General features: G+C 37.1%; 2 protein-coding genes across 11 annotated transcripts; one reads left to right on the top strand and one right to left on the bottom strand.

The window, feature by feature from the left end:
• Positions 1-2,323, top strand: LOC110803138 (uncharacterized). 2 transcript variants are annotated; one of them, XM_022008619.2, is made up of 6 exons: positions 1-382; positions 485-544; positions 623-735; positions 1,418-1,486; positions 1,657-1,708; positions 1,838-2,323. In XM_022008619.2, exons 1-6 carry the CDS (start codon positions 53-55, stop codon positions 1,958-1,960), a joined length of 747 nt encoding a protein of 248 aa, XP_021864311.1. In that variant the 5' UTR covers positions 1-52; the 3' UTR covers positions 1,961-2,323. The 2 variants fall into 2 exon arrangements, with proteins under 2 accessions (XP_021864311.1, XP_021864312.1); XM_022008620.2 differs by having other exon boundaries at positions 1,795-1,934.
• A 751-nt stretch (positions 2,324-3,074) lies between these two features.
• LOC110803114 (uncharacterized) lies at positions 3,075-18,703 on the bottom strand. 9 transcript variants are annotated; one of them, XM_056837514.1, is made up of 22 exons: positions 17,669-18,703; positions 15,030-15,566; positions 12,720-14,732; positions 12,525-12,641; positions 12,207-12,440; positions 12,044-12,106; positions 11,302-11,373; positions 10,936-11,193; positions 10,405-10,524; positions 10,037-10,096; positions 9,201-9,241; positions 9,036-9,113; positions 8,835-8,919; positions 6,242-6,401; positions 6,004-6,132; positions 5,838-5,910; positions 5,685-5,749; positions 5,050-5,228; positions 4,794-4,898; positions 3,912-3,996; positions 3,611-3,656; positions 3,075-3,511 (listed from the first exon to the last, which is right to left on the bottom strand). In XM_056837514.1, the coding sequence occupies exons 1-14, from the start codon at positions 18,686-18,688 to the stop codon at positions 6,276-6,278; spliced, it is 4,824 nt and encodes a 1,607-aa protein (XP_056693492.1). In that variant the 5' UTR covers positions 18,689-18,703; the 3' UTR covers positions 3,075-3,511; positions 3,611-3,656; positions 3,912-3,996; positions 4,794-4,898; positions 5,050-5,228; positions 5,685-5,749; positions 5,838-5,910; positions 6,004-6,132; positions 6,242-6,275. The 9 variants fall into 9 exon arrangements, with proteins under 9 accessions (XP_056693492.1, XP_056693494.1, XP_056693490.1 ...); XM_056837516.1 differs by having other exon boundaries at positions 3,912-3,986; XM_056837512.1 differs by lacking the exon at positions 5,050-5,228.
• Positions 18,704-25,103: the final 6,400 nt, after the last annotated feature.

Here is a 25,103-nt window from a genome sequence, read left to right as displayed (position 1 = left end):
GCAAAAGCTTCTGAAGTCCATAGCCAAATTTCATTCACTTTAACACTTTTCAATGGTAACACTGCAACAACCATCACCCTTCAAACTCCAACCTTCCCTCCAACTTCAAATCCCATTTTTCCCATTTCCATCAAATTTCGCTAATTGTCAAACTAAAATCACCAATGTTTCGATATCTTGTCTGAAAATACCCTGTAATTCTCATAATTTCAATGGAGCAAGAATAAGAAGTTCAGTGCCCTTAACGAATGAAATTCCCCCAAATGCCCTTCGTAGGAAGGAGGACCCACTTTGGAGGTGTGGCTTTAGCTTAGGGGTTGATTTGGGATTGTCTCATACTGGTCTTGCCCTTAGCAAAGGCTTCTCTTTTCGCCCCTTAACTGTAATTCTCGGTTTTTCTATTTTCTGCAGATTAATTCAGTTTTCATTTTCTGGGTTTTCTTTATTTTATGTATTAATGATTCTTTTTCCTTCTTATTTTCAGGTGTTGAATTTGAGAGGAGAGAAGCTTGAGCTTAGTCTTATTGATATTGCAGAAAAGGAGGTGCTTTTTATGTGGTTTTATTCATTTTTTCTTTTCTTTTTTTTCAAATTGATGTTTGATTTTGATTGTATATTGTAGGAAGTAGATGAATTTATAGTAGGGTTGCCTAAGTCAAGTGATGGGAAGGAGACCCCTCAATCCAATAAAGTTCGTAGTGTTGCAGGAAGACTAGCAGTTAGGGCTGCTGAGAGGTATTCTTGATCTATTGAATTTATTTTTGGTGTATAGAGCTCGAAGAAGTGCAATTATGTAGACGGAATTCGATCCCGAGCACCCTCCACAACTCTGAATTTTTACCAATTAAGCTAGTAGACATCTGCAATTTATTTGATAAATATTCTTTGATTCCAATTGATTGAAAATATTTTGGGATGCCAAATTTGCCAAAACGTTGAAATGGGTTTGGCTATGATTTATGGATAGGTTGGAAACTTGGAATTGATATTGTAATAGGTTAGAGAATACATTTTGTGTTGTGTTAGCTTGAAATATTTACTGAAGTAAAATTTAGTGCTTAGCTGCTCTTATGATGTTGGGGAGCATAAACAATATTACTCTACAGACGAGGGGCGTATTATGATTTTCCTGATTAAATAGAGGTTCATTTTGGAAGAAGTCCCTGGTTTGGATGATAATGTATCTACAATCTATAATCTTTTGAGTTGCATTCCACATACAATCTATAATCTATGTTGATGAATCAGATGTTATTGTTATTGCAGAGGTCTGTTGTTAGAAAAAATTGTCCGTCATTCACTGATTTCGACAATAAATGACTTTCTAACTTTAGTTTTTCAGAGTTGCACTTCAATTAAGGATCAAGTTGTTATATTTATTTGTTCCTCATTGCATTTTCACATTTATGATGTGAAGAGGCTGGAGGGTATATTTACAGGATGAATATGGCACATCAGTCGAAGCAATGGATCGAATGATCAATACGTGAGTCCTTTGGTTACTACTGAATGTTTTATGTGATTTACATACATTAGCTCTGTTTTCATCCGAACACCAAGAAATTAAGGTCAATGCCTATGTATTTTGAATAAGTTTATGTCTTATTTTGGTTCATGATTCATATGTATTGATTGATACTGCTTCAACTGCTTCAGGGGTGTCAACAAGTCTGCACGTCATGGAAAAATCGATGCCTATGCTGCAATGGTACATTTCATAGTCTTTTTTTCAACCCTTTTATCTGACCTTCAGTGACCAACTCATTGTATTGTTGGCTGTGTTGCTAATAACAGACTACTGATCACATACCTGCTTCTGCTGTGTGACTACATATAGATGGTGCTGGAAAGATATTTCTCAAAGTCTGGTGAAGAAACTGAACTTGTATGGCCAAAACAGGTGGAATTACAAGAAAAGATTCGAAAGGGTCCGCCAGAAGATGATGATTTCTTCTCTTGAATGATAGCATATCATGAAGGCTAACCAATTTGACGAGCAGACTCATACAGTCATACCCACCACCATCTGTGTTGAAGTCGGAGAGGAGAAGAGAGATCTATCCAGAAATTCAGGTTCATTGGTTCTGATTATTTTTCAGCAATGAAGGATGCATATTTTGCCTCAGCCTTCTTTTGTATTCTTCCATAGAGCACAAGGTTATAAGTTCGCGCCTTAGCTTTCTTTAAAGCATTTCATGATACAGTTAGCTCTTTATTTCTAGTGACAAAAGCTGATACTTCATCATAAGTAAGTTCACATGATCAATGTATGTAATTAACAAGGTTTTGCTGTTAATAACTTAATATTCCATGTTACACATCCCATTTGGAGCGCTGAGCCATTAATAATGTTTTACTTTGTACAAAAGAATAATAGAGTTTCCTCCCAAGATTTGCAACCTAAACTTAAAGAGTAATATATCTTACACATTAGACATCCAAGCTACAGAAACTGCAGCTAGCTACTGAATATCTATAAATTTTAAAGTGTTGCAAGTAAGCGAAGGAAGATAGTGGCGATGATCAATTTTCAGAATTGGACAAAGTAGGATTGTATACTGACGACTTCAGATTGATTTCGCAGGTTTTTTACCTTCTACTTGGAAGGGTTTTTCTTATTTGAGGCATTAGGATTAGTTTTAATCAGTGTTTAAGCTTTAAGAAGTTTCCTTGTAGTCAAAGCGTTCTATACTCTTGTAAACAGAGGCTTGATTCGTTTTTCTACATACATTACTTTCATATTCAATACACAAGTTTCAAGTTTTGCTTATCTTTGTGAGTTCAATTTATTAAATGAAATCAGATAGATACAAGGTATATATATATATATATATATATATATATATATATATATATATATATATATATATATATATATATATATATATATATATATGTTGATAATCCTTTTACAATTTCGCTTTCGAAAAAAATTATTCACTGGTTGACTTGAAAAGGATGACATAAAAAATGATCAATTTTGGCATAACTTTGTATGAAAAGTACTACTCCGTACAATACAATAGATTAGCCATTAAGTATAAAAAAAAAAAAACTACTCCGTAGAAGCTGCGTGAGGAATATGACGATCTATTACAATAAGATGAGAATAATTAAAGCTGTCAATAAATGGTTATACAATATTACCAAAATAACAAATTCACAAGTAATTTACAATATGTTACACCATACCAATTACAATATCATTAAGAATTCTCCAAACTATACCCCCATTGAAAATACCAAGCCGAAAGAATTACAAAGGAAAGAAATCACAAGTTTATTGCTTAAGATGAGAGAGATAAAAGGTCACAACTGATACCACAAGTGAGGGCAATCACTCTTCCTAGTGCGACTTTGAATGCGTCTAACAGTCCCTAATCCACCAATTTGCACCCCTACAAGTATGGTTGATGTCAACCCATTTGCAGAGTATGCTCAAACTTAGCACCGCGCTTCCCCATCTGCAGTGACCATCAGGCTACATTATTCGTGCCCCACGGCCCCACCCCTACAATAAAATAGACAATGAAAGGCAGCATAATCAGACAAAAATAATCATGCCATGGAAGTAATACATATATACATACATATGGCTGCAGTGAAGTACCTGATTTGATCATTGTTTCAATTGTGGAGGTCAACCACTCTATTTCCTGTTTTCATTAAGGAAGTCATTTGTAAATGCAGCAAAACATAAATTATGTTTCTGCAGTAACCCAGCTCAACAGCAATTCATATTATGGCATTAACTAGTAACTATAGTGGATTGCTTCGACACTTGTTATTATTCAATCATACTGAGGAATATTTGGAGCACAGTAGAAAACCTCTCTGATTCCATGACCTATTTGTTATGATCACTGAACTAGCAATCACGCTTCAAAGTACTAGGTTAGATAGTTCCATACCATGGAGAAACTTGACATAGAAGCATGTCGACTAATGACTTCTCCAACTTCTTGAAATCTCATAGCCAGCCTTCACTGAAATCAACTAAAGCAGACAGTATAAATAGAAACTCCAAAGAGTGCCTTAGTAATCGAGATGTGAGTGCAACGATTAAGGTTTCTTGAGTACATTTTTCTAAATTCACAAAAAATAAGCCACCTTTTAATTAGTCTCTCTCTCTTTCCCCCTTCAGATCAGATAAAGTTTGAGAATACAACAGTGGCCTGAATCTATCTCATTTACGGTGGGCAGAATGGAAGTTATTTACACAAGGACCAAATAATGGCAAAGATGGTATAGTTGCAATTGTGACTCAATTGTTACAGCACACGAATTGTTGCTTACCTCAATGCTGGATATGTTAGGTTTCAAACTTGATAACATTATTAGCAGAGGAACTGGTGAAGTGACGATTATTTCCTTCCTATAATTTTATCTGCTCTCCTTAGAATGATACGAAGTATCTTTTACCAGTATACCACGCCCATGTAATGTTTCAGTTCATATTATCCAAATAAATTTCTCAAAAAGAACCAGAACAGATGGAGAGGACATACTATTTTGATTCTACACATACAGTAAAAAGTGCTTCTTCAGTTCTGTTTATGACGGTTAAGGATTTTATTAAAGTGACCTCTGAAGGGTTAATTAAAAATCCGATTTCCAAAGTCCTAAATTGATTTTATTAACGGAGTATAAACTACCTTTTCAGAAATTAATGATGAAGGTTTATTTTTCAAGAGTCAAAGCAGAACTTGTTATGTTATGACATGGGGTCTATGTAATGTTCAACTTTTAAAAAAGGGATGTGCTCTATGAGTTATTTAGCAGTTAGCACCAACCTGACCAGCTTCTGTGACACTTCATCAACATTTCCAACAAAATAGGACTCATTTCCCGAAAATCCAATGATAAAGAGTAGAAGATGAACTCAGAGAGAGAGAGTGCTTCCACACAAAAAAAAAAGAGGGGGAAACCGAAGTCAGTCACCAGAAATTTGACATTTTTTGCCAGATTACGGAATGAGGTACAATTTGTAACAAAAGTTGTCTTAAAAGGTACTTCCTCACAAAAATATTATAAATGGTGTTAACTCACAATTTTTTTGTTTTAAAAGGTCTTTTCCAGACAAACTTGCCTAAATTTTAATTGACTTCTTTTCCTGGAGAATTTCATACGGAGTATAAAGTTAAAAAGATCAAGGTGGGAACTGGGAAGTGGCCTGCAGAAGTTGAAAAAGTCTGGAGAAATGTTGGCTTCTAACCTGCAACTGGCCACTGTATATATCTATAAATAGCAGGTCTAAATAACTGTTAAATTAGTTAAAACAACATTAGTAACAGAGTTTTAGTCTAACACCAATAAGATACAATAAAAGTCTTATCCCATACAATAGGAGTTTAATATAATCTCCAACAAAATAATTTACATTATTAACAAGAATTGTTATAAACCTACAAATCCCATGGACCATGGTGGGGGAAATCAAATAAGATTGATTAAAAAAAAAATCAGTGTAGTTCTAGAACCAGTTTTCTTGATTCCGTTTAGGAATAAATTTGCTAAATGTCCCATTAATTACATACATTTGTTCTCATTTTCTGCTCTATGACTTTCTTTCATTATTCTCATAATATGCTTCATAGTCGATGTCCATTATCTCAGTCTAGTTTACTTGATATACATAGCAATGATGAATTAACAATGAATCATACAACAATTTCTGCCCATACCTGAGAACAAAGCATGTGTGCTAGCGTTTTGCAGTACCATTCGAGTACATTGAATGACCAAGCATCTACAGGCATTTAAATGTTTCCACGAGTAAACAAAATACAATAGAAGCTAAAAACATAAGAATAATCTGGATTGGAATTAGCTCATACCTGTTTGATATCTGGTCAAGTTTGTATATACCAGTTCCAATCAGGCGATACCAGTTGCATAATTGTAGACAACCTTGTTAAGGAAATTCAATCAATATAGTCAAAACAAAAAAAATCACTTTGGTTTGAATCGGGTATACATTTATTTGGCTGAGAATCGGGTTACCTTGCCTCGAGACATCTCGGGTCTGGTTCAGCTAACTCCAGTACATGTATGTCTTTCCAGGTTATAAAGCAAAACACTCAAACAAGCACTGGAGGGAAATAGGAGAACTGAAGGAGTAGAAGTGTGAGCCTGGTGCAGAGGTAGGGATTGTTAATTTGTCTCTTTTATTTAAGCAAAAATAAGAGGAAAAATTACTGTTTTTCATGAAATAAGCATTATTATAAGAAAAAAAACTTACCACAAGAGCCATTGAAACCTATGAGATGGAACCCCTATGGAGGACTTATACTTGGGATGACCTTTGGAAGCAGTCGGTACTGCTGTGTCATGTTTGCATCACCCTCAGCTGAAAGGCAGGTTAACTCATTTTCCAAAGTACCATAAGCATCTGCAAATGCCTGAACAATACCAAAATAGTTAAGATGAATATAACATAATCACAAAAATATAAACGTTTCCATTCAAAAATATATGCTACTAAAGCGAGTTGGTAAAAGTTTAGTCAACTTTAAATATGGAGTAAAAATTAAAAAGAACCAGTATACAATTTGATTGATTTCAAACTGCCTATAGTCAAGGGTGCCATAAATGATTATTAAAAATATCATAATTCCCAGTCAAAACACAATTCCTAAATGTAGTGATGATCCTAAAAATTATCATCGCTTGTCTACACGAAATAGAACTTGATGATCTCTGATTAACCACCGCTTCACCAGGCTTCAACCTCAAAAGAACCATTAAACTCCCTCCATTTTATAATAATTGCTACATGTAGACACTTATTAGGAGAGGAGAGGAAAAAAGAGATAAAAAGTGAGACCCGCATGAATATGTGATAAGGAGAATATAGAGAAAAGAGAACCCATATCTAAAAGTAGTGATGTTGCTATTAATATGCAACTGCCTAATAAGGGAAACATGTTAATAAAAAAAAAAATGAACATTCCAGGTTGTATGATTAGATAATTTAAAACATGCCACAATTTCCCTTTCATAAGCTCACAAAAATACAACTGACATTTTTTAAAGAGATGCTTAACAGTATTGCAGGTTGTCACAACTTCAGCACCGGAGCAATGTTGAGATATTTATCTCTATCATTCAGAAGAAAAAGAAATATTGAAAAAATAGCAACACTTGACAGTACATACAGGATGTGTGAAAGAAGTAAAATATTTATTGCACAATAAGATGAAAAAGTGTTTCTGCAAACAAAATACTAGTTTCTCGGCAAACAAAATACTAGTGTTCTGACAAAATACTAGAGTGACTCTGACAACATTTTAAACCCACAAACTGGGGCAATCAGTAATTGCTATGAAAGCATTATGCCATAACAATCTCTTCTCCTTACCCTTACCAAAGCCCTAAACAAATTTCCAGCCAATCCATTGTATCTGACGGGAAAACCCAAAATTCCTAATGAAACGCTAAGTCGCTAACACCTCCTACATAGGTGATTCACCATTTCACAATGTATGAAAACATGTGAACATAAAAGCAAGCACACATCCGGTGAAATAACTAAACCTGGCTTACGTTTTTGGAGCCTGGCATTAGTGTTAATCTCACTAACGCCAATGTCTACACAAAAGCCCTCACCTTAACAACCTTTGCCTTCCATACGAAATTTACAAGATTAAGACCCTGATGAATCACCGGTCCACACCCTAGCATCCTCCACTCTAGCTAATTGAAGACCCAAAGCCCTAGTAAAGGAGAACGCTCCTCTAACTCCCTATCATGTGGTGCCCTTTGAAAATGTTAACGTGGCTTCAATGACCCCCTTTGTCTAGATCGTCCGTCCCAAAGTATGTCCCATCTCTTGTCCCAATTATTAGAGTCTGCCACGTTAAAGCAAGGATGTGCTGAATAGTATCTCCTCGCGCGCTTGACTCTAACTTAATTGAAAATGCGCTCATTTAAGATCCAAAAATATAGTTCGTATAAGATACTGCAGAGTACTTTTGAAAGTTGTTTGGCCTGATTTAAAATAGTTTGGATGCTTCTATATATCTCTGATTTGCATAATTAAATCACAAAGTTTGAATTTTAGAGAAAATCAAGAACACAAACTAGAAAAAGAAGAAGAGGGCAGATTAATTAGGAAGAAACTCAACGTAAATTGTTAAAAAAGTTAAAGAAAGAGAACCAGAACAAGACACTTTATTTAAGCTATGGTGGGTATCTTAACCATTTCAACCTTAAACTTCAACATATAATTGTTCAGAGCTAATTTGAGAAGGTAGCAAGTACAACTGAATAAATGTTAATACGAAGCGTAGTTTAATACAAATACGAAGTATAGTTTAATACAAAGTATTCGGAAGAGGAAAATAAATGTTCCCGTAAAATTTGGGTAATTTTCAACCCATTTCTTCTCTCCAATTTCGGCTTCTCCATGTCAGCCACCCAAAACCCACCACTTCCACCACCAAATTCCACCCATTTATAATTTCAATGGAAATGCAAAGTGGCACACTATGGTGAATTGGGACAATAGATGAGACAACATTAATTGGGACAGACGGTCCGGTCACCTTCTTTGGGAGAAAAGAACAATGTTTTTTTAAAGGGAAGAAAAATAATGTTCAATAGGTATAGATTGGTTAATAAAGATCCAATATTGCTATTGGCCTATTGCATACAGTATCTTACATAGTTACTGCAGCATGTTGATCTGCATTTGTGTTAGGTGAACTGATAGGAGGGTGGTGTGCGCATGTAGGGGTATCAATATACGGCGTTATGACTTAAAATTGAAAAAATATCAAAAAAAAGATATGCATAAAAAACTACATGTAATATAAATAAAATTTCAAACCAACCTTGATACACTGATGAATCCGAAAGCAATTCTTCCCCACGTTATTTGTCGGAAAGAGAGGATCATCAATATATATTGGATCAATGCTACAGTAGCAAGCAGGCAATGAACACCAAGAAAAGACAGCAATCATGCAATCAGAAACTTCAGATAGAAAATCAAACATGAATGATTTCTGATGTTGCAACAGTCATTCAGTTACCTGCATCCTCTTTCTCTTTTTATGTACAACCCACTCCCTTGTATTGAGACACGCATTTGTCGAGGATCAAACACATTTCTGCATTCATTTAACTTTGGAATTAAGCACACCATCATTTTGAAAAACAAGGATATACAGAAGAAGACGAAGCATCCTTCGACTCACCCAAAGAAGTAAAGGAAATCCATGAAAAGACTCCCAAGGTTCTGCAAAATTTTAATCTTGTGTTATAAATGGCACTATGGCAGCACAAATACATATTCCATGGTTCCAAATTTTATATAATTCTTTACCAGCTTGGCAGCCTGTGTGATGATCACAAATTATGTACCCAACAAATAAGTCATTTGGTCAAATGCAAGTGTCCTGTGTCCAAACTCCAAACCCATCTAAAATACCCTTCCCTTCCTACTCTCTCCTCCCTTTTCCAAAGATGGCTTTAATAAATGATGCTTTGGACTTTATACAACTGTGGATGCTATATTAATTTGGTAACAGCCACGTCGACCATTACAACTGGTCTCAGACAAGAGTACCGACTTCTTTGTCAGTTCAAAGAAAAATCGAATTAAAGAGTGCACATAAACATGATCCATAAAATTCTCCCTTCCACCTCATTATCCCCTTTGCTACATCAATCAATTCTTGAAGTAAGCTTAAATATTAAACCTGGACAACCAAACCCCCAAATACATTAGCAACAAGAATCAATGATTGCAGCGACGGGGGAGGAGGGGGGGCTGCGAGCAATGCAATGCAATGCAGATAATTGAGGATTCCATCCACGCTGACGACATGAAGGTGGAACTAACATGCCAGACAAGTGTATAAACGTTTATGTACATCTAACAAATGCTCCTTACTTAGAACATGGCACCTGTCTACTTTAACTTTTAAAGTAAAAAACATGTGGTCATATCTATTACTAAGAACTGAATGATATTTATAAAAAGCATAGCAACTCTATGAGACCATGGGAATTAAAAGTTTTCGGATCATACTTGATTAATAGGCCGGCCATGATGATGTTCATGCTGAAGAAAACGTGTTATCAGCAAAACCTGCAACAGATTGGAAAACAGCTTAGAATCGAACAAGGTTACACAACTCTTGAAAATGGCACCAACAGTGAGTACCACACTACCACATTCTCACAGTATTTGTGGAAACACCAGCAGAAACACATAACCATATGTCAATTACCATTTAGGCTAACACACAAGATTTCATCCTAACCAACGTCAAGATGAAATGAGGCAGCATGAGAGAAAAAGATAAGAGAGCAACAACAAAAAAACTAGGAAAACTCTGCTAGCAATTATGTACAAGTAGTAATATAGCATAATAGTCAATAAGGTAAAACTTTTACCAAACAGTACGAACTCAAGCCCCCTGAGTACGATTGATCAAGGCTGCGATCTGCTAAAAACTGCTTAAGCACCAAAGCCAGGGGAATGGTTGCAGGAAACTGGTCTGTAAGCTGTTTAACCTGCACATCACAATTTGGCATAAGTACAATGAAGAATGCTGATCCAAGATCCCATTGATTACACACAAGCTAATAATAAGGGGTCTTCAGTACTTTTCAAGTATGATATTAGCAATAATAAGAAAGTAGGACAAGTGAGGCGATTGCTTCCAGCATCAGATTAATCATTATACTTGCCCAGCCATAAATTTGCAAACAACCTCTATTTTCGTATCACTATGCCCAAATAACTGACAGCAAAAAACAGAAAAATTGATTTAAAAAAATATACTTCGTATATTGCATCAAGAAGATGCAAAGCACACATGAGTGAGGATGCCATACGAGTATCGACTATAGACTCTCGTCCTTGGGAGTGCTTTAAAATGGAATGAAAAGCAATTAATACAAAATTGAAACAGAAATTTATACCAATTCACTTGTTTGCAACCCTGTATGCGAGGGTGACTTGAAACTAATGTCAAGACGAACTGATGTAGAATCTTTGTCACAGCTGGTAGCTTCTGACCGTTTCGGTTGAGGAGTACTGTCTGACCGATTAGTATCATTCTGATCAGCAACTTGACCATCATTCAGCTTATTCTGTTCCCTTAAAGGAATGTGCACACTAGGCGCAGCAGCAGTCACAATATCATGTGGAACATCCACCACAAGCATGATAATGGGGATCTACAATAAAGGGAAAAAATATATACATTACTAAAGATGGAGTAATAATTCTGAAAGAACCTCAATACACAGAAATAATTAATCAAAATAAAATAAAAAAGTTATTACCGCTGTATTCTCCACAGTTTTCAAAGAATCTGCTTTTACCCATTCCTGATTTCCCAGGTACCTAGCAGCATGCTGGAAGATTCATCTTGTCAGATCAAAGGATAGCTTTCTAAAAACATAAGTCCACAACACAAGTAATGGACCACTCGAAAATTAAGAAGACAAACAGCAAGAATCAGAAGAAAATTAGGCAGATGAAAATCGAAGAGTGTAACAAGACTTTGAGCAGCCTAGGTAAAAGATGAATCTTAATTGAAGGTAAAAATAAAAAGTGTCACTTTTCTACAAAGTGAAAGGTTTCATATGTAAAGCAACAGCTACAGCAAGGTATCTCCTCTATCAATTCATTAATTCCCAAATTCCTACATAACACAAACATAAACTGGGAAACATGCATCTTGTCTTAGAAGGAGTAAGACATCAACTTTTCAAATATAACTGGAGCAGAGGAGCACAGAATAATTAACGAAGGTATTAACTTGCAGCAGGAGGCCAAATGATTAACCTAAAATTTTAATGGATTTGTCAAATAATTTCAGCCGTACGCAATAAAATGACATGACGAACAAAAAGAGAGAAGATGAGACAGCAGTGGACAGACATGTTTAGAACAAAATCATCCAAGAATCTAGTGATGCTTTTTCATTACATTTTTACCACAATCCCGAGTACGCTAAAACTATGAACAACAACCGGTGTAGCAGAACACGGACGCAGACAAGGTAACAACCACAGAAAATACCTGTAAACATGTTTCCTTTATGCTATTACGACCCTCTAAGATGCCAGCTTCTTTGATAGGCTCCTGGAAATGCATAAATGTAAAAGTTATGCCAAAGCACAGAAATGAGCAAAAACTTTGAACAAGAAAATACAATTAAGAGGAGAACAAAAGAAGTGCACACCAAGTTCCTCACTGGAGGTAGACAAACCACAAGATCCACATCACTTGTTGGAAGGGACAAGCCAGTGGCATTGGAGCCAAAGATATTGGTCCTGGAACGAGGCCAAAGCACTTGGAGCGAACGTGTGACCCGCTTTACCGCCCAATTAACATAAGGCCTTCTAAGTAAATTCCCAGCAGCAACCTTATGATCATTCGAATATGGAGAAAAAACATTTATATGCAGCTTTGCCTTCTGGAAGAGAATATAGATTTGGAGGCACTATGATATATAAAGAACCACTCACAAGCTGCATTATTAAGATCTTAAGAAAATTACCTGCTTACAAAAGGAGTCAATTTCCTCATGAAGAAGATTGTGCATCAAAGGGAGAGATACCTTCTGTTTTGAGCAATTTACCAACTCAGGTGGTTGCAGGGGAAGGGCAACATCAGGCTGCAGTTAAATATAATGAAGAGCTGAGACTTAATGTGAACACAAAAGTAAAAGAAACTACAAATAGAACACACATACATGTTCCTGATCATGTGTTAACTGGGAGATTGCTATTAAGCGATCCTGCAATATTGCTCCCGGCAAGGGCTGTACCATCTTCCGAGCAGAAAAGTTTTTACTTTTCCAAGACGGCCATACGACTTCAGCACCATCAACACGTAAACAAGCTTCTTCAACGCTAGCTCCATCATGAAACCACCCTCTTACACCCAAGTGCCTTGGGCTGGAGCTACCAGACCTAACAGTAGGAAAGCCTCTATGTTTTCTGGAGTCTCCAACAGGAGAAGGTGGAGGAGGACGGGGAGCACGTGGAACACAAAGCACTACAGGTGAAGGTGGGCGCTTAATTCGAGGATGTTCGCGCCTATTTGGAGGAACACGAGGACTTCTTAGTTCGTGATTACACTTGAACTCAGATCTTGACCTTTCCCTTGACATACTTGGAATTATAATAGGCCGAAGAATCGGGTAAGGAAGCGAATCTCCAGATTTGGCATCACAATCACTGGGTATACCAGCCAAAGATACAGGAACTTTATCTTCCAACTCCAAGTCTGCCATTGTTGAAGAACTATGGACCAGTTTACCTTCATTTCCAGACCTGACATAACCAATTGTTTGGTGCCCGGGAGGCAAAGGCTCGAAAGGGGAACAAAAGGGAGCAGCAGATGGGGAGTTTATTCCATTTGTACTATAAGATGATGAAAATGCAACCATGTCATCAACAGTCCTATTCATGTCAGCTTCACGCCAAGCCCATGAACTATCATCCGAACTAAGTGAAGGAGGGCGAGAGAAACTAGCACCTCGATAATCAGAAGGATTCCAATACATGACACCGTTGCCAAAGAATTGGTTATAGTCTTTGCCAGGGACAGCATGGACTTCATATTCTTCTTCTGATACCCAATGGCTATCGTATTCATCAGCTAATTCTTGTGCGCTTGACGGTTCAGAGAAGTCAAAATAATCTGCAAAGTATTTTCTTTCTTCTTCACTACTTAAAGTACCTTTATGGGGACTTTGGGCGGTAAAGCTTTGTTGTTTTCCAGCTTGACGCCTTGAAATAAATGGAGAATCATAGTTACATGTCTGTACAACAGGGGACCAATCTAAACTTGCTGGTAATGGTTGTGGCATAATCCTTCCCATCTGTCCTCCAATATTGGAACTTGTCTGATGCATCTGTTGTATGAAGGAATGCTGAAAGTGATTTTGCCAATTATGGCCAACCTCCAAATGCAGTCTGTCTGTAGCTGGTGGTATATGTTGTGAATTGAAGCCTGCAAAACGATTAGGGGCCACAGTAGGCCACTCATATGAGGGATAATAAGCAGCAACTACAGCTTCGCCATTATATCTACTCTGGTTATCTTGTTCACGGATCAGGATTGTTTTGCTTTTGTCTTCCACGGTTATCTTGTTCAATGATCTGGGAACTGTGCCATTGGAAGCAAGGTCCTCATGACAATTGTCATTTTTTTGAGCACTCTGAAACTCTGTTACAGCCACTATGGCAGGGTATCCATCAGAATTAGCTTCGTGAACACTTTGCAAGTCCTCTGTAGTCACTGTAACAGGACATGTATCAGAATCTGCAGAACGATTCACCATTACTAAGTTAGAAACTACAGTATTCTTCTGCTTGCTCGAAAACAAGTGACGGTCCATCCTGGGACTATGTCTGCCTTCCACAAAAGATGTCATGTCACCTCGCTCAGAACTACACAAATCGTCCACTGTACAACGAATTTTACAGTCGCAAGGAGTTGACTTCTGCTGAATATTCCGACAACTTAAACAAGTGTCATTTGGAAACTTTTTCATACCAGCAGAGGAATGGTCTGTTGAAATATGCTCCTCCCCACATTGAGTGCTGATACAGGAAGAGAAAGCAGTCTGTGTACCAGCGGAAGTGTTGTGGAATTTACTCGAAGCATCAGACTTCCCACGCAACTTCTTTTTATTTTGTTTTCCCTTCTTCGCAGGAGAAGTTAGTGACCTCTCCGGAGTTGACCTTTGGCTCTTTTCCTGTTAATGTCATAGCTTCAGCATCCTTACAGGATTAAAAATGTTCAGTTAACCAAAACAAAAAATACACTGAACAATGCTAACTAAAGTTGTTCCATTTTCCCAAAGATTGTGGCATAATCAACCCACTTACTCCCTCAAGATCCCTGTCCACCTTGTTCACAAGTTAAATGCAAATTATTGGCATGCACCACACCAGATACATTGCCCTAAGTATCCTAATTCCTGCGTAACCAACTTGTTTTCTTTATGTTAAGACTGGTCAGCAACAAGAGTTACAGAAGGAGAGAGGAATACCTTGAGATTTTTGTCCAGAACAAAGTCATTATTGCAATTCTTCAAAGATGGATTAACCTTTTTGGCATTACGATTCTTCCCCTTCTTACGTTGAATTGCAGGCTGCTTCTCCTTTGATTTGTTTGCCACAATATTATGGTTTTCCTCATTCATCAGTTCAAATTTAGTATAATCAAGTGAAACAACCATAAGCAATCCTCTCAATTTCCTTAATATGCCATCTGCAATTGAATTTACAGAATCCAAAGAGCTGAAAAACATCTTCTCCTTATTGAAGTCATCTTGGGGGCAAGTTAGTGCCATTTCAATAATAACCTGAAGTACAAACAGTCTGTTAACGGCACACATTAATGTGGTAGGTGGCTTGGAAGAAGAAGAAACCGGATTGGATGTCAAGCCTAATTCTGTTCGTCTTTGTAAATGTTCTGCAGTGGATGCAGTATGATCTATGTATCTCAAAGACTGCTCCTCTGCTAAACCGAAATTCCACAATCCATCCTTCGTGATCCCATCAGCGCCTTTTAAGATTTCACCGGTCTGAAAACTTAGAGCAGTCAGAAGTCAGAGTATAGTTTAAGCAATGGCCAATGTCCAAGGCAACAACTTCATATCTGTCACACACAACCCCTATATCAGGTCCCTAAGTTCTCTACAGGAAAAGCATGAGTTTTTCCCCCACCATAAGCTCAAATGAAAGAGATTGGCTAAGCATTTTGAAAATTGTATAGCAGTAAAGTTATCATCATTAAACCTCCAGAAACGCCAAGCTTCTGTTAGTAAAGCATGACTATGTTATCCTGGAAATTTAGAATAAAGCTTCCTTGTTTGATCTTTTACCATCAAGATGTCAGTATCATAAAAGCTTAAGGTCCAGGAAAGTAGCTTGACATATAAGTAAGTTTGCATAGATTTTCCATTGCTTAGGTGGTGAGCATGCACTAGATACCCTTGAATAATCATACCTTGCAAGCAACAAAAACATTTGATATTGCCCCATTAAACTTGTCATTTTTCCCTTTGGTATCTAACAGGGAAAAAACGAAGGCCAAGAGAATGAAAAAGAAGAAACACTTAATCCTCTAAGAAAACTTGGATACTTTATTCAACAGGAAACTACACCCTTCTACAAGCAGCATCTTTCATCCACTTTAAAAATCGAATCTTGATATATATAACAAGACAAGTTTTATATAAGCAAATCATACTTATCAATTATCCTATAAAAGAATATCTTCTAGAGATGGCAAAGACAGTCATGGATGCTAAAGTCCTAACCACAAAACAAGTAGGTAAGCTGAGAATATAGAATGGCCTTAAATGAAGGGAAAGATAATGGTTGAGATGATTTAACCATTAAGTTGGCATGCTTTATATTATTATATGAATTGGGTATTTGGGTTGGTTTAACCTCGGGACCATAAACAGGTTTTGGGTCACAATGTCCGCCCAAAAAAAAAAAAAAATCAGTTCAAAGATCCTACTCTCTATCTATGTTGGAATATAATGTAAGCTTTAGTTGCAATAACTATGCACCTGATTTTCACTTATTTGAATGTAAATGAACTTATCAGGCCTCATTTATGTTGTTAATTGTACTTGGGTATCCCTTATTTTCTTGAACCTATCTTAACTTGTTTTTCCTTAAATAAAGTGGAAATAAGGTAAAGAATTGAACATAACAGCTAGTTGTACAATCGAAGGCCATTTCGAAGTTCAAACATTCTTAAATGACAGTAGAGCTACATGAACCAAGATATCTGCATTCATCCCTTATTAGTCACTCACAAGAGTCCTTTTTCTCCACACTAGTACATTATTATCCAAATATCCAATGCAATACGATCCTAGAGACTTGGTTCTCTCCTACCCTTTTTACCCCTTTCCAGCCAGTGAGCTTTATCTACCTTGATTTTTGTTAAAATCTAAATATTTCAAAAGCCCTATTCTCGGAATTGAAGACTAGTACCCTCCTGGTGTTGGCAACTTGGCATGGAATATGTCCTACAAATCGCAGTTGGATCTCCTTCATCAAAAGTGTTAAGCCATGCACAAGAAATGGCCTTTCTTTATCCTAAATGCCCACTATTTGGTCAGAGAATACCCAATGGCCCAATATATTCCAAATATTTTTAAAAAAAATTCCCCTAGGCATGAACTCAAGAGTCCAATCTCTGTGCATAATCTATCTCCCCTTCATCTTTCGCCTTATCCTAGATAACCATTTTGATTCTACTCTGAATCTCGTGCCCTGATTTCCATAGAAATTTGAAGTACATTAAATATAATACGAAGTAGGTTACTTAGAGTAACTCATTTGTCATTTACCTCGTATGAGTATTCGAATTCTCCAACCTCTTCCTACAAGGTTTATATTTTATATTTTCAACTCATTTATCTTCACATAAATGAGACACTACTAGTTTGTTTTTCAGATTAGTAATATCGACAATGATTCCTTCAGCTGGTTTTGCCTCATCAAGTGCCAGTATGCCACTATACAAAGCAATGCAATTTAAACAAAATTCAACTAATTCTTATAGGGTATACAAGAAACTAAAACAGCCTATATAATTTGGAACAAAGGGAGTAAATTTAATTAAATGACAGTATCAAAAACCAAAGAATAAGCAGGAAAATACCATAGATTTTGCTGCTTTCCCTAAAACCATCCGAAACATCTTCCTTTTCATCCCATCATCCAACTTATCCCACCAATCAACACACCCTTTCTTCCTCCAATACACATTTGCCCCCAACCCAACTGCATTACTTGCTTTCTCTTTCAACTTCACCCCTCTCTTCTTTCCACCATTACCATTCACCCACGCCAGCCGCAACGCCACCTCCACTCGGTTGGCCACGAATGCCTGGAGGCTGTAATACCCTTTCGCCTTCAACCACCCCAACTCGGGCCACTCGTTCCCCAGTTCGGCCCAGTCCTGAGTTGACCCGGTTAAGAACCCCGAGTCAGAAACTCGGTCCATCGTCTCGACGAAGCGGGGGAAATCGGAGACGAACCCCTCGCGAAACGTCACTGTATCGAGGTTTTCCGCTTTAGAAGAGGAGCTGAGAGACTCGGAGGAGGAGAAGAGGAGGAGAGAGGATCGAAGGAGGCGGGCCGACTCGTTCGAGTCAGCAAGTCGAGCGAGTAGGCCGCGGGATCGGCGAGTGCACAAGGTGGGGAGAGAATCGGCGGAGGGGAGGTCCGGCAGGAGGAAGAAGGTCATATGAGGAGATAGACGGAGGGAGGAGAGCATGCGGAGGAGGAGCTGGCTGAAAGTGGGGTCCACCATGGTGAGGTGGGCCAGCCTCTGGGGAGTAGAGAGGGTGGCGAACCATTTCAGAATTGCGGACCTTTCTGAGTTCGGGCTCGGATTTGGGCTGGTAAAAGATGAATTCTTGTAGAGCGAGATGTAAGAAGGGAGGACGTCTATAATTTGTTTGGCGTCCATTGATTTGAAGGTTTTAGAGGTGGTGGTGGACGGTGTTATTGACGGTGGCGCTGATGTTTGAGTTTGTCGTGGTTTTTGCATTTTTGGGGTGGTGGGTTTTACTGTTGTTACAGGTGGGAGGAGAGGGAGGAGTCTGTTTCTGTTGTTGTTTTGATCGCCAAAATGTAAGAACTGTTGTTTTATTTCGTTCTTACCTGCGTTATTCATTTTTATTTCGTCTCCCTGATTTTTACTGACTTTTTTTTTACGGTTTTTTCATGAAATGCCCCTGAGGTTTGCTATAATGCACCAAATACCCCTGCGCGTTTCAAAATTCATATAATACCCCTATTTTTTCCGTACTGTTCACCAAATACCCCTATTATGATTTTCCGTTAGTCCTCCGTTAAGTCATGTTTATAATTAATTCAATACACCTACATATAAAGTTTTTGCATAGTATACACTTATTTATAAAGTTTTTTGCACCAAATACCCAATCTTGGAAGAAGATGCTTCATTCCTTCGTTATAACTATTTGTCTGTTGAGAATTTTGTTGTAGTAAGACAAGAGGTGATTAAGCTCTGCAGTGCGTCCTCACACCCTTGCATTGGTCAGTTCTTTCGGCATACCAGATGCGTTCCTGAGTCCTATTGCGTTCGATTGGATTGATGCAAATTCATGGTCCTCGGTTCAACAGTGATTCAACTACTCAATAATGATTTCAGTTGGTTACAAATGTTAGTCTGCATTATGTATCTTTTCAATTAGATTGAAGGTCGTTCATTCAATTTGATCCATGCCTCCCTCGCGATGCAATTACAGCAGCATACAATTAGGTAGACAGTAACTGCAGAAACCTCCTCATTCTTTCCTTGAAAAACTGTTGTAAGTAATTGTACATCTCTACAAGAAACTTATTTCCAATAAGAGAATTATCAAAACACAGGCTAATAACCAGACTAGCATTTACAGCGTTCTTCTCTACCTCAATTTTTTCCCTACCAAGCAACTCCATCCACACTTTAGGGCTCACAAATGCACCCATGTTCAACATCTTTTGAATTAGTAATTGAGCCTCAGAGCCATTGATTTCACGCCCACCTTTGCCTTCCTCCACAACACACTCACGTAACTTCCTTCCTATCACCAAGGCCTCACATATGTCAACACAAACATGCCCAAACTCATCAAAGAAAACGCAAGACAAACCCAAACAACCACAAACAAAGCCCAACTTATTTCGTGTCTTTTATCAACATTCATCCAACTAACAATACTCATAATTTTGCCCATATAGCTGTACTCCAACAATTTATCATTCAAACTCAAACTGTCCGATTTTAACAAGACCCACCACCTGATTTTCGACTAAACGACACCGCATAATTGCGGACGGCAAACTCAAATCCATAAAAGTTGAACCAATTCTAATCCTACTAGTAGTAGTAACCAATCCATCCTCCGTCGAAACCGCACCATCGGGCAGAATCCAGTCCTTCCCAGAAGCATAGAGCTCCTCCGACCATATTCGCGGCGAAAAACGATGTATGAGAGAGGAATTGACATTGAGTAGCGAGATGTTGGCATTTTCATTTAGGGGTTTTGAGTTGGGGTCTTGTTGTTGAAGGAGGAGAGAGAAACGGAGAAGGTCGATGTTCTTGGGGAGAGCAGTGGGGCCATGCGCATGGGGGTACTTGACGAGCTGAGTGCAAGATGGGCAACGCAGGGTGTTCGGAAGGGTAGAAGGGCGGAGTCGAGTACGCGTGAATTGCAGAGTCGCCGTCGTAGGATTGCAAGCAAACTAGACATTCCGGTGGCTCTATTGCCGGTGGCGAGGTTGAAGAACAGGGCAGAGGAGAGAGAAAGAGGAGAAGTTGTGATTTTTTTTTTTTGGAATTTCTGTCACAATTGTTGCCTAAGTCGCACCAAATAAGAATTAAGGGCAAATTGGTAAAACACAACTAACGGCAAGCTAACGTCCGTTAAATCCAGGGGTATTTAATGAACAGTACGGAATTATAGGGGTATTCTATGAATTTTGAAACGCGCAGGGGTATTTGGTGCATTATTGCAAACCTCAGGGGCATTTCATGAAAAAACCGTTTTTTTTATACTCCGTACTCCGTAATTTTTTTTAGGGAGATAAACTTCAACGAATTTATTTTAATTTATCATTGTTAAAATAAAAATAAAATAAAAAATAATACTCCGTAATAAGAAAAAGAAAACTTTGGAAAATGTATCCATGGTATAAAAAATTTGACCGTAAATTTTCACTATTATATACATCAAAACGTTACAGGTAAGATCTTGTTAGATTTGTCTCGGTATGTATTTTCAATATCGACTTGTATAATTTGTACTCATACGAAATTGGATATATTAGTAGTTAAATATTGCAATGGAGTCCGTGCAAATAATAACTATACAGAACTTTAAGAAAAAGAGATGGTACGTTATTAGTTATAACTAGCATTTTGATTCGTGTAATGCACGGACGCATCTATACTCTATATTATTCCCTACGTCCCATATTTATAGTCATGTTTGACAAAAAAACACAGATTTTAAGAAAAATGGAATGTAGAATTTGGAAAAGTATAATAAAATCACAAATTCTTATTTACATGGGGTGTATGATAAATATTGTACACCGAAGTTAAAGTTGACATAAAATGCTTAAAAGTCACCCTTATATATGTAAAAGTTATCTATTTTTTAGAAATATTTTTTTTCATTTTATTTGGTTACGCACGCTTTATATATGTTACGCACCCTTATATATGCAGAATAATTTTAAAATAATGATTACGCACGCTTTATATATGTTTACTCCACTATTTTTACTTAAATGATAAATTGATAAGCGATAGTTATACTATTTTTATTTTGGAAAAATTGATATTATCGGTCCCAACTATGGCCGATTTACTTTAAAAGGTCCCAACTTTTGATTATGTCAGGGTGGTCCCAACTATAGAGAGTGTTTTCCAAAAATGGTCCCTTAGTTAAAATTAAGTGCTAAATAACTAAATTAACACTCATATCTCTCGTGCAATAATCATATTTTTTAATTAAATGAAGTAAATGGAACAGTATGATATGCTTAAATCAACTTAATTAATAGTTTAATAAACCCAAGGACCATTCTTGGAAAACACACCTTAAAGTTGAGACCACTCTAGAATAATCAAAATTTGGGACCTTTAAAAGTTAAACGGCCATAGTTGGAACTGTCAATATCAATTTTTCCTTTTATTTTTACTAATGCATGCTACTCCGTATTACATAATGCTCTCTCCTTTTTCTTTTCTTTTTGATTTAATTTACTCACATTCATTTTGTTCACACACTCTCCTTATGAAGAATGTTAAACCAAACTATCTCTCTAAATACCGATATCTCTCTATATGAAAAATTAGTAAAAGGCTCGCTTCTATAAATGAAATTTTTTATCAATATTATATTATTTCTCACACTTAACTACTACCCCACCTACACCCTTATTCTTTACAAAATATTATTTAAAAATTCACATCCTCCACTCACCACTCCCCACCTCTTACACATTTCCCACTAACAATATTAAAAAAATACCCCACTATCAATTAACACCATTAAATTAATAAGTCAATTCAAATGTCTTAAACTCCGCACCGGTCAAACCGGTGCGAGTATTAAGGGACGGAGGGAGTAGTTGGTTTCATAAGAAAATTTCTTTCAAAAATAATAAAGCAAGCAGAAAAAGGATCAAAGGAAATAGAGTGAGTTTTTATTTGGATCCTTAAAAGAGAATAAACTTGGGCATAGAGTGAAATTTAAGTTAAAAATACAAAGTACCTAGTAGTTGTTTGTGAATACAAAATGCTCTGGATATGTTAGCGTACGGGTCAAAATATGAAAGGTCATGATGGACCTTATTATTGATTTAAAACAGATATCCGGAGATGGCCTATGGAGGCCGGGAAACCCACAATCATTAGGGTTCGACCAACCATACTCCGCTATAACGATTATCTCCTTTGAATACTGGAAGTCGATCGAAGGATGACTTCATGTCATCCAAGTAACCAAATTAGGGTTTTTACCGTATAAGTATCCGTTATGGTCTATGTAAAAAGGTACACAAGCAATAACATCCTAAACTTAAGGGGGCGTTTGGTACGGGGTATTTATCATATAAGGGGAAGGAAAACAACTGAAATTAATGATTCCCTTTGTTATCGTTTGTTGGACATCATTTGTCATTTCTTTTACCCTCTTTTCTTTTTTCACTTCTCCCCAAACTCTTCTAGATTGATTCCCCACCCCCCTAGGTATTTCCATTCTCTTTCCCCTCACACCTTGACCACCAGCCATTCTTACCAACCATGGCTAACCTTAACACACCAAACTTCCACGTACATAAGCCACCTATATCAAGCCTACCACTGAGCCTACCACCGACACCCTGGAACCACCACGGCCATCGACATCACCGCTCAACCTTAACTGCAACTGCCCTCGACGAGAAACCACATCGACCACCCTTTCCTACCTCGTAACTGCCATTCCACACCTCGAAATCACCCTTTCCAACCAGAAACTACCCTTCCTTAGCCCAAAACCACAATTACCAACCTCGAAACCACCTTCCACCCACCAAAAAAGCCATGCCACCTTTAAAACCAACCTCTAGCCAAACATAAAACCCAAAAGATAGAACCCTAAGTCTTGAAAAAGAAATAGAAATGAAAAAAGACCATTTCTTATCATTAAATAAGGTTTTATATGGTCAAATTCGATAATATAGTTCGAATTTGAACTTTAAAACCTCAAGCTTAAACTTTTATGGTGGTGAAAAATAAAAGGAGATAGAAGGGGAGGACGGTGGCAACCGCGTGGGTGAGGTGCGTGAACGACGAAGGTGGGTGGGCGGGAGCAACACCATGTGATCGAGGAGGGAGAAGATGGAGTAATGGTGAGAGGTTGAATAAGGGTTGAATGACTAAAGTTTCACCCAAACAACCTTGTACATCAAAGGGTTTTACTTTTAATTCCCTCGCTTTTCCTTTATTGAGTTCATTCCCTTTACCCCCAAAAGTCCATCTAATTTAGGCATCGATCAGAGAGGGATTTCTCGGAGCATCACAAATGCCAGATTTATTCTCAGCCAACCCTCACCATCATACAAACTCGTTGTCTCAGCCTTACGACCCGCTGGTCAAGGATTCTCTATTCGCTTACTAAAACAATAGTAATTATATCCTGCCTTTTAATGTTTTCTACGCATACCATTTGTACGAACTGCAATGTAATATTTAACCATTAAATTAAAAACATCCAATTTGGTATAAGAAAATATATAAAATATTGATATTTTGAAATACATATTAAGATAAATCTAACAAAAGATCACATGATAAGATTTTGATGTACTAATACATAATAATGAGAATATACAGTAACAGTTTAATATTCTGGACACATATTTCAAAGTGTAAAGAATTTTAATAAACGAGTGTAGTATTTTATTATTTTGGAGTGTATAATTAAAATCAATTAATTAGTTCCGCAAAGCATGACCTTGACCAAGTACTAAAAATGCAAAATCAAAGAATAATGCTATTCTAATTACCAAGTTAAGGAGATTCGAAGTAGATTCCTTTGAACAAATGTACCCATCGAATCTAATTGTCCACCTTTATAACACTATCTCCATTACGTCACCGGATAATCTTGTCTTCTCCAATAGCATATACCCACGCCATCACCTTTATTCTAATCATATTATTTAGATTTGTTTTGTTTAATTAATCTACTTGCTAATTGTCACAATCATATGGATACATGTATGATCCATGCTTCAATTGTCGCATTCAAACTAGATATTTGTGTGCTCGTATAGCCTTATGAGTTAAGTTATGTCCACGAGTTTCTACTAAATAATTAAAATGTACCTTCATTTCAATTGAGAAGTTAATACTTTCTATGAAGGGATTTGATACATTTTTTAAACTTAAACTAACTACTCTAAAAAAATAGTTACTATTGATCACATTAAGTGAAATACTACATCTTACACCAAGGAGATAAAACTTGATACCTCTCACTTGCGTAGTTGTATAATAACATGTAGGAAATATTATATACGAAATATACATTTCTATAGTCGATAAGGAAAATTGCATTAGACGATCCTCTTCTCGAGGGTAACGCCTATGTATAATTGGAGGGAGTTGCAGCCTATTACAAACAAAAGTATATACATTGAATCTCAAACTAAATGACTAACATTTGCTATCCAATCAACTGCTCGATTTGATATACGAAGTATCACATACATTACCAAGTAATATCCTCTCAGTTAAAAGATTTGTGAGATAAATCCTCACTAAAGACATTATGAGGTTGGGATTCCCTTTTCGGCTTTTCCCCATCCTTCCCACCCTCCCAACACACGCTCTCAAATTAAAGAGTCTTGCTCATTAACCCGGGTCTAAAAATTTGTACAATGTTTCGGTTTAGTAAGACGCCTTCTCCTTCCCAACACATAAAATAATAATATAAACCCCACACCATAAATAAATTAAAAAAAAAATTGAAGCATGGACTACCTAACATGATTTTATTTACTCCATAAAGACACACACCCATAAG

Source organism: Spinacia oleracea, chromosome 2, assembly GCF_020520425.1.
Source record: "Spinacia oleracea cultivar Varoflay chromosome 2, BTI_SOV_V1, whole genome shotgun sequence".
Lineage (NCBI taxonomy): Eukaryota > Viridiplantae > Streptophyta > Magnoliopsida > Caryophyllales > Amaranthaceae > Spinacia > Spinacia oleracea.
This window is presented reverse-complemented; position numbering and strand designations above follow the sequence as displayed.

What these genes read in the sequence shown, in the direction of transcription:
- LOC110803138 (XM_022008619.2), top strand. Translation starts at nt 53, where the DNA reads ATGGTAACACTGCAACAACCATCACCCTTCAAACTCCAACCTTCCCTC. An exon ending in TCTCTTTTCGCCCCTTAACT is followed by an intron (nt 383 to 484) that starts GTAATTCTCGGT and finishes TCTTATTTTCAG; the next exon opens with GTGTTGAATTTGAGAGGAGA. An exon ending in TTGATATTGCAGAAAAGGAG is followed by an intron (nt 545 to 622) that starts GTGCTTTTTATG and finishes TGTATATTGTAG; the next exon opens with GAAGTAGATGAATTTATAGT.
- LOC110803114 (XM_056837514.1), bottom strand. Translation starts at nt 18,688, where the DNA reads ATGAATAACGCAGGTAAGAACGAAATAAAACAACAGTTCTTACATTTT. An exon ending in TTCTGGACAAAAATCTCAAG is followed by an intron (nt 14,733 to 15,029) that starts GTATTCCTCTCT and finishes TGACATTAACAG; the next exon opens with GAAAAGAGCCAAAGGTCAAC. An exon ending in TAAAGGAAACATGTTTACAG is followed by an intron (nt 11,374 to 12,043) that starts GTATTTTCTGTG and finishes TGAATCTTCCAG; the next exon opens with CATGCTGCTAGGTACCTGGG.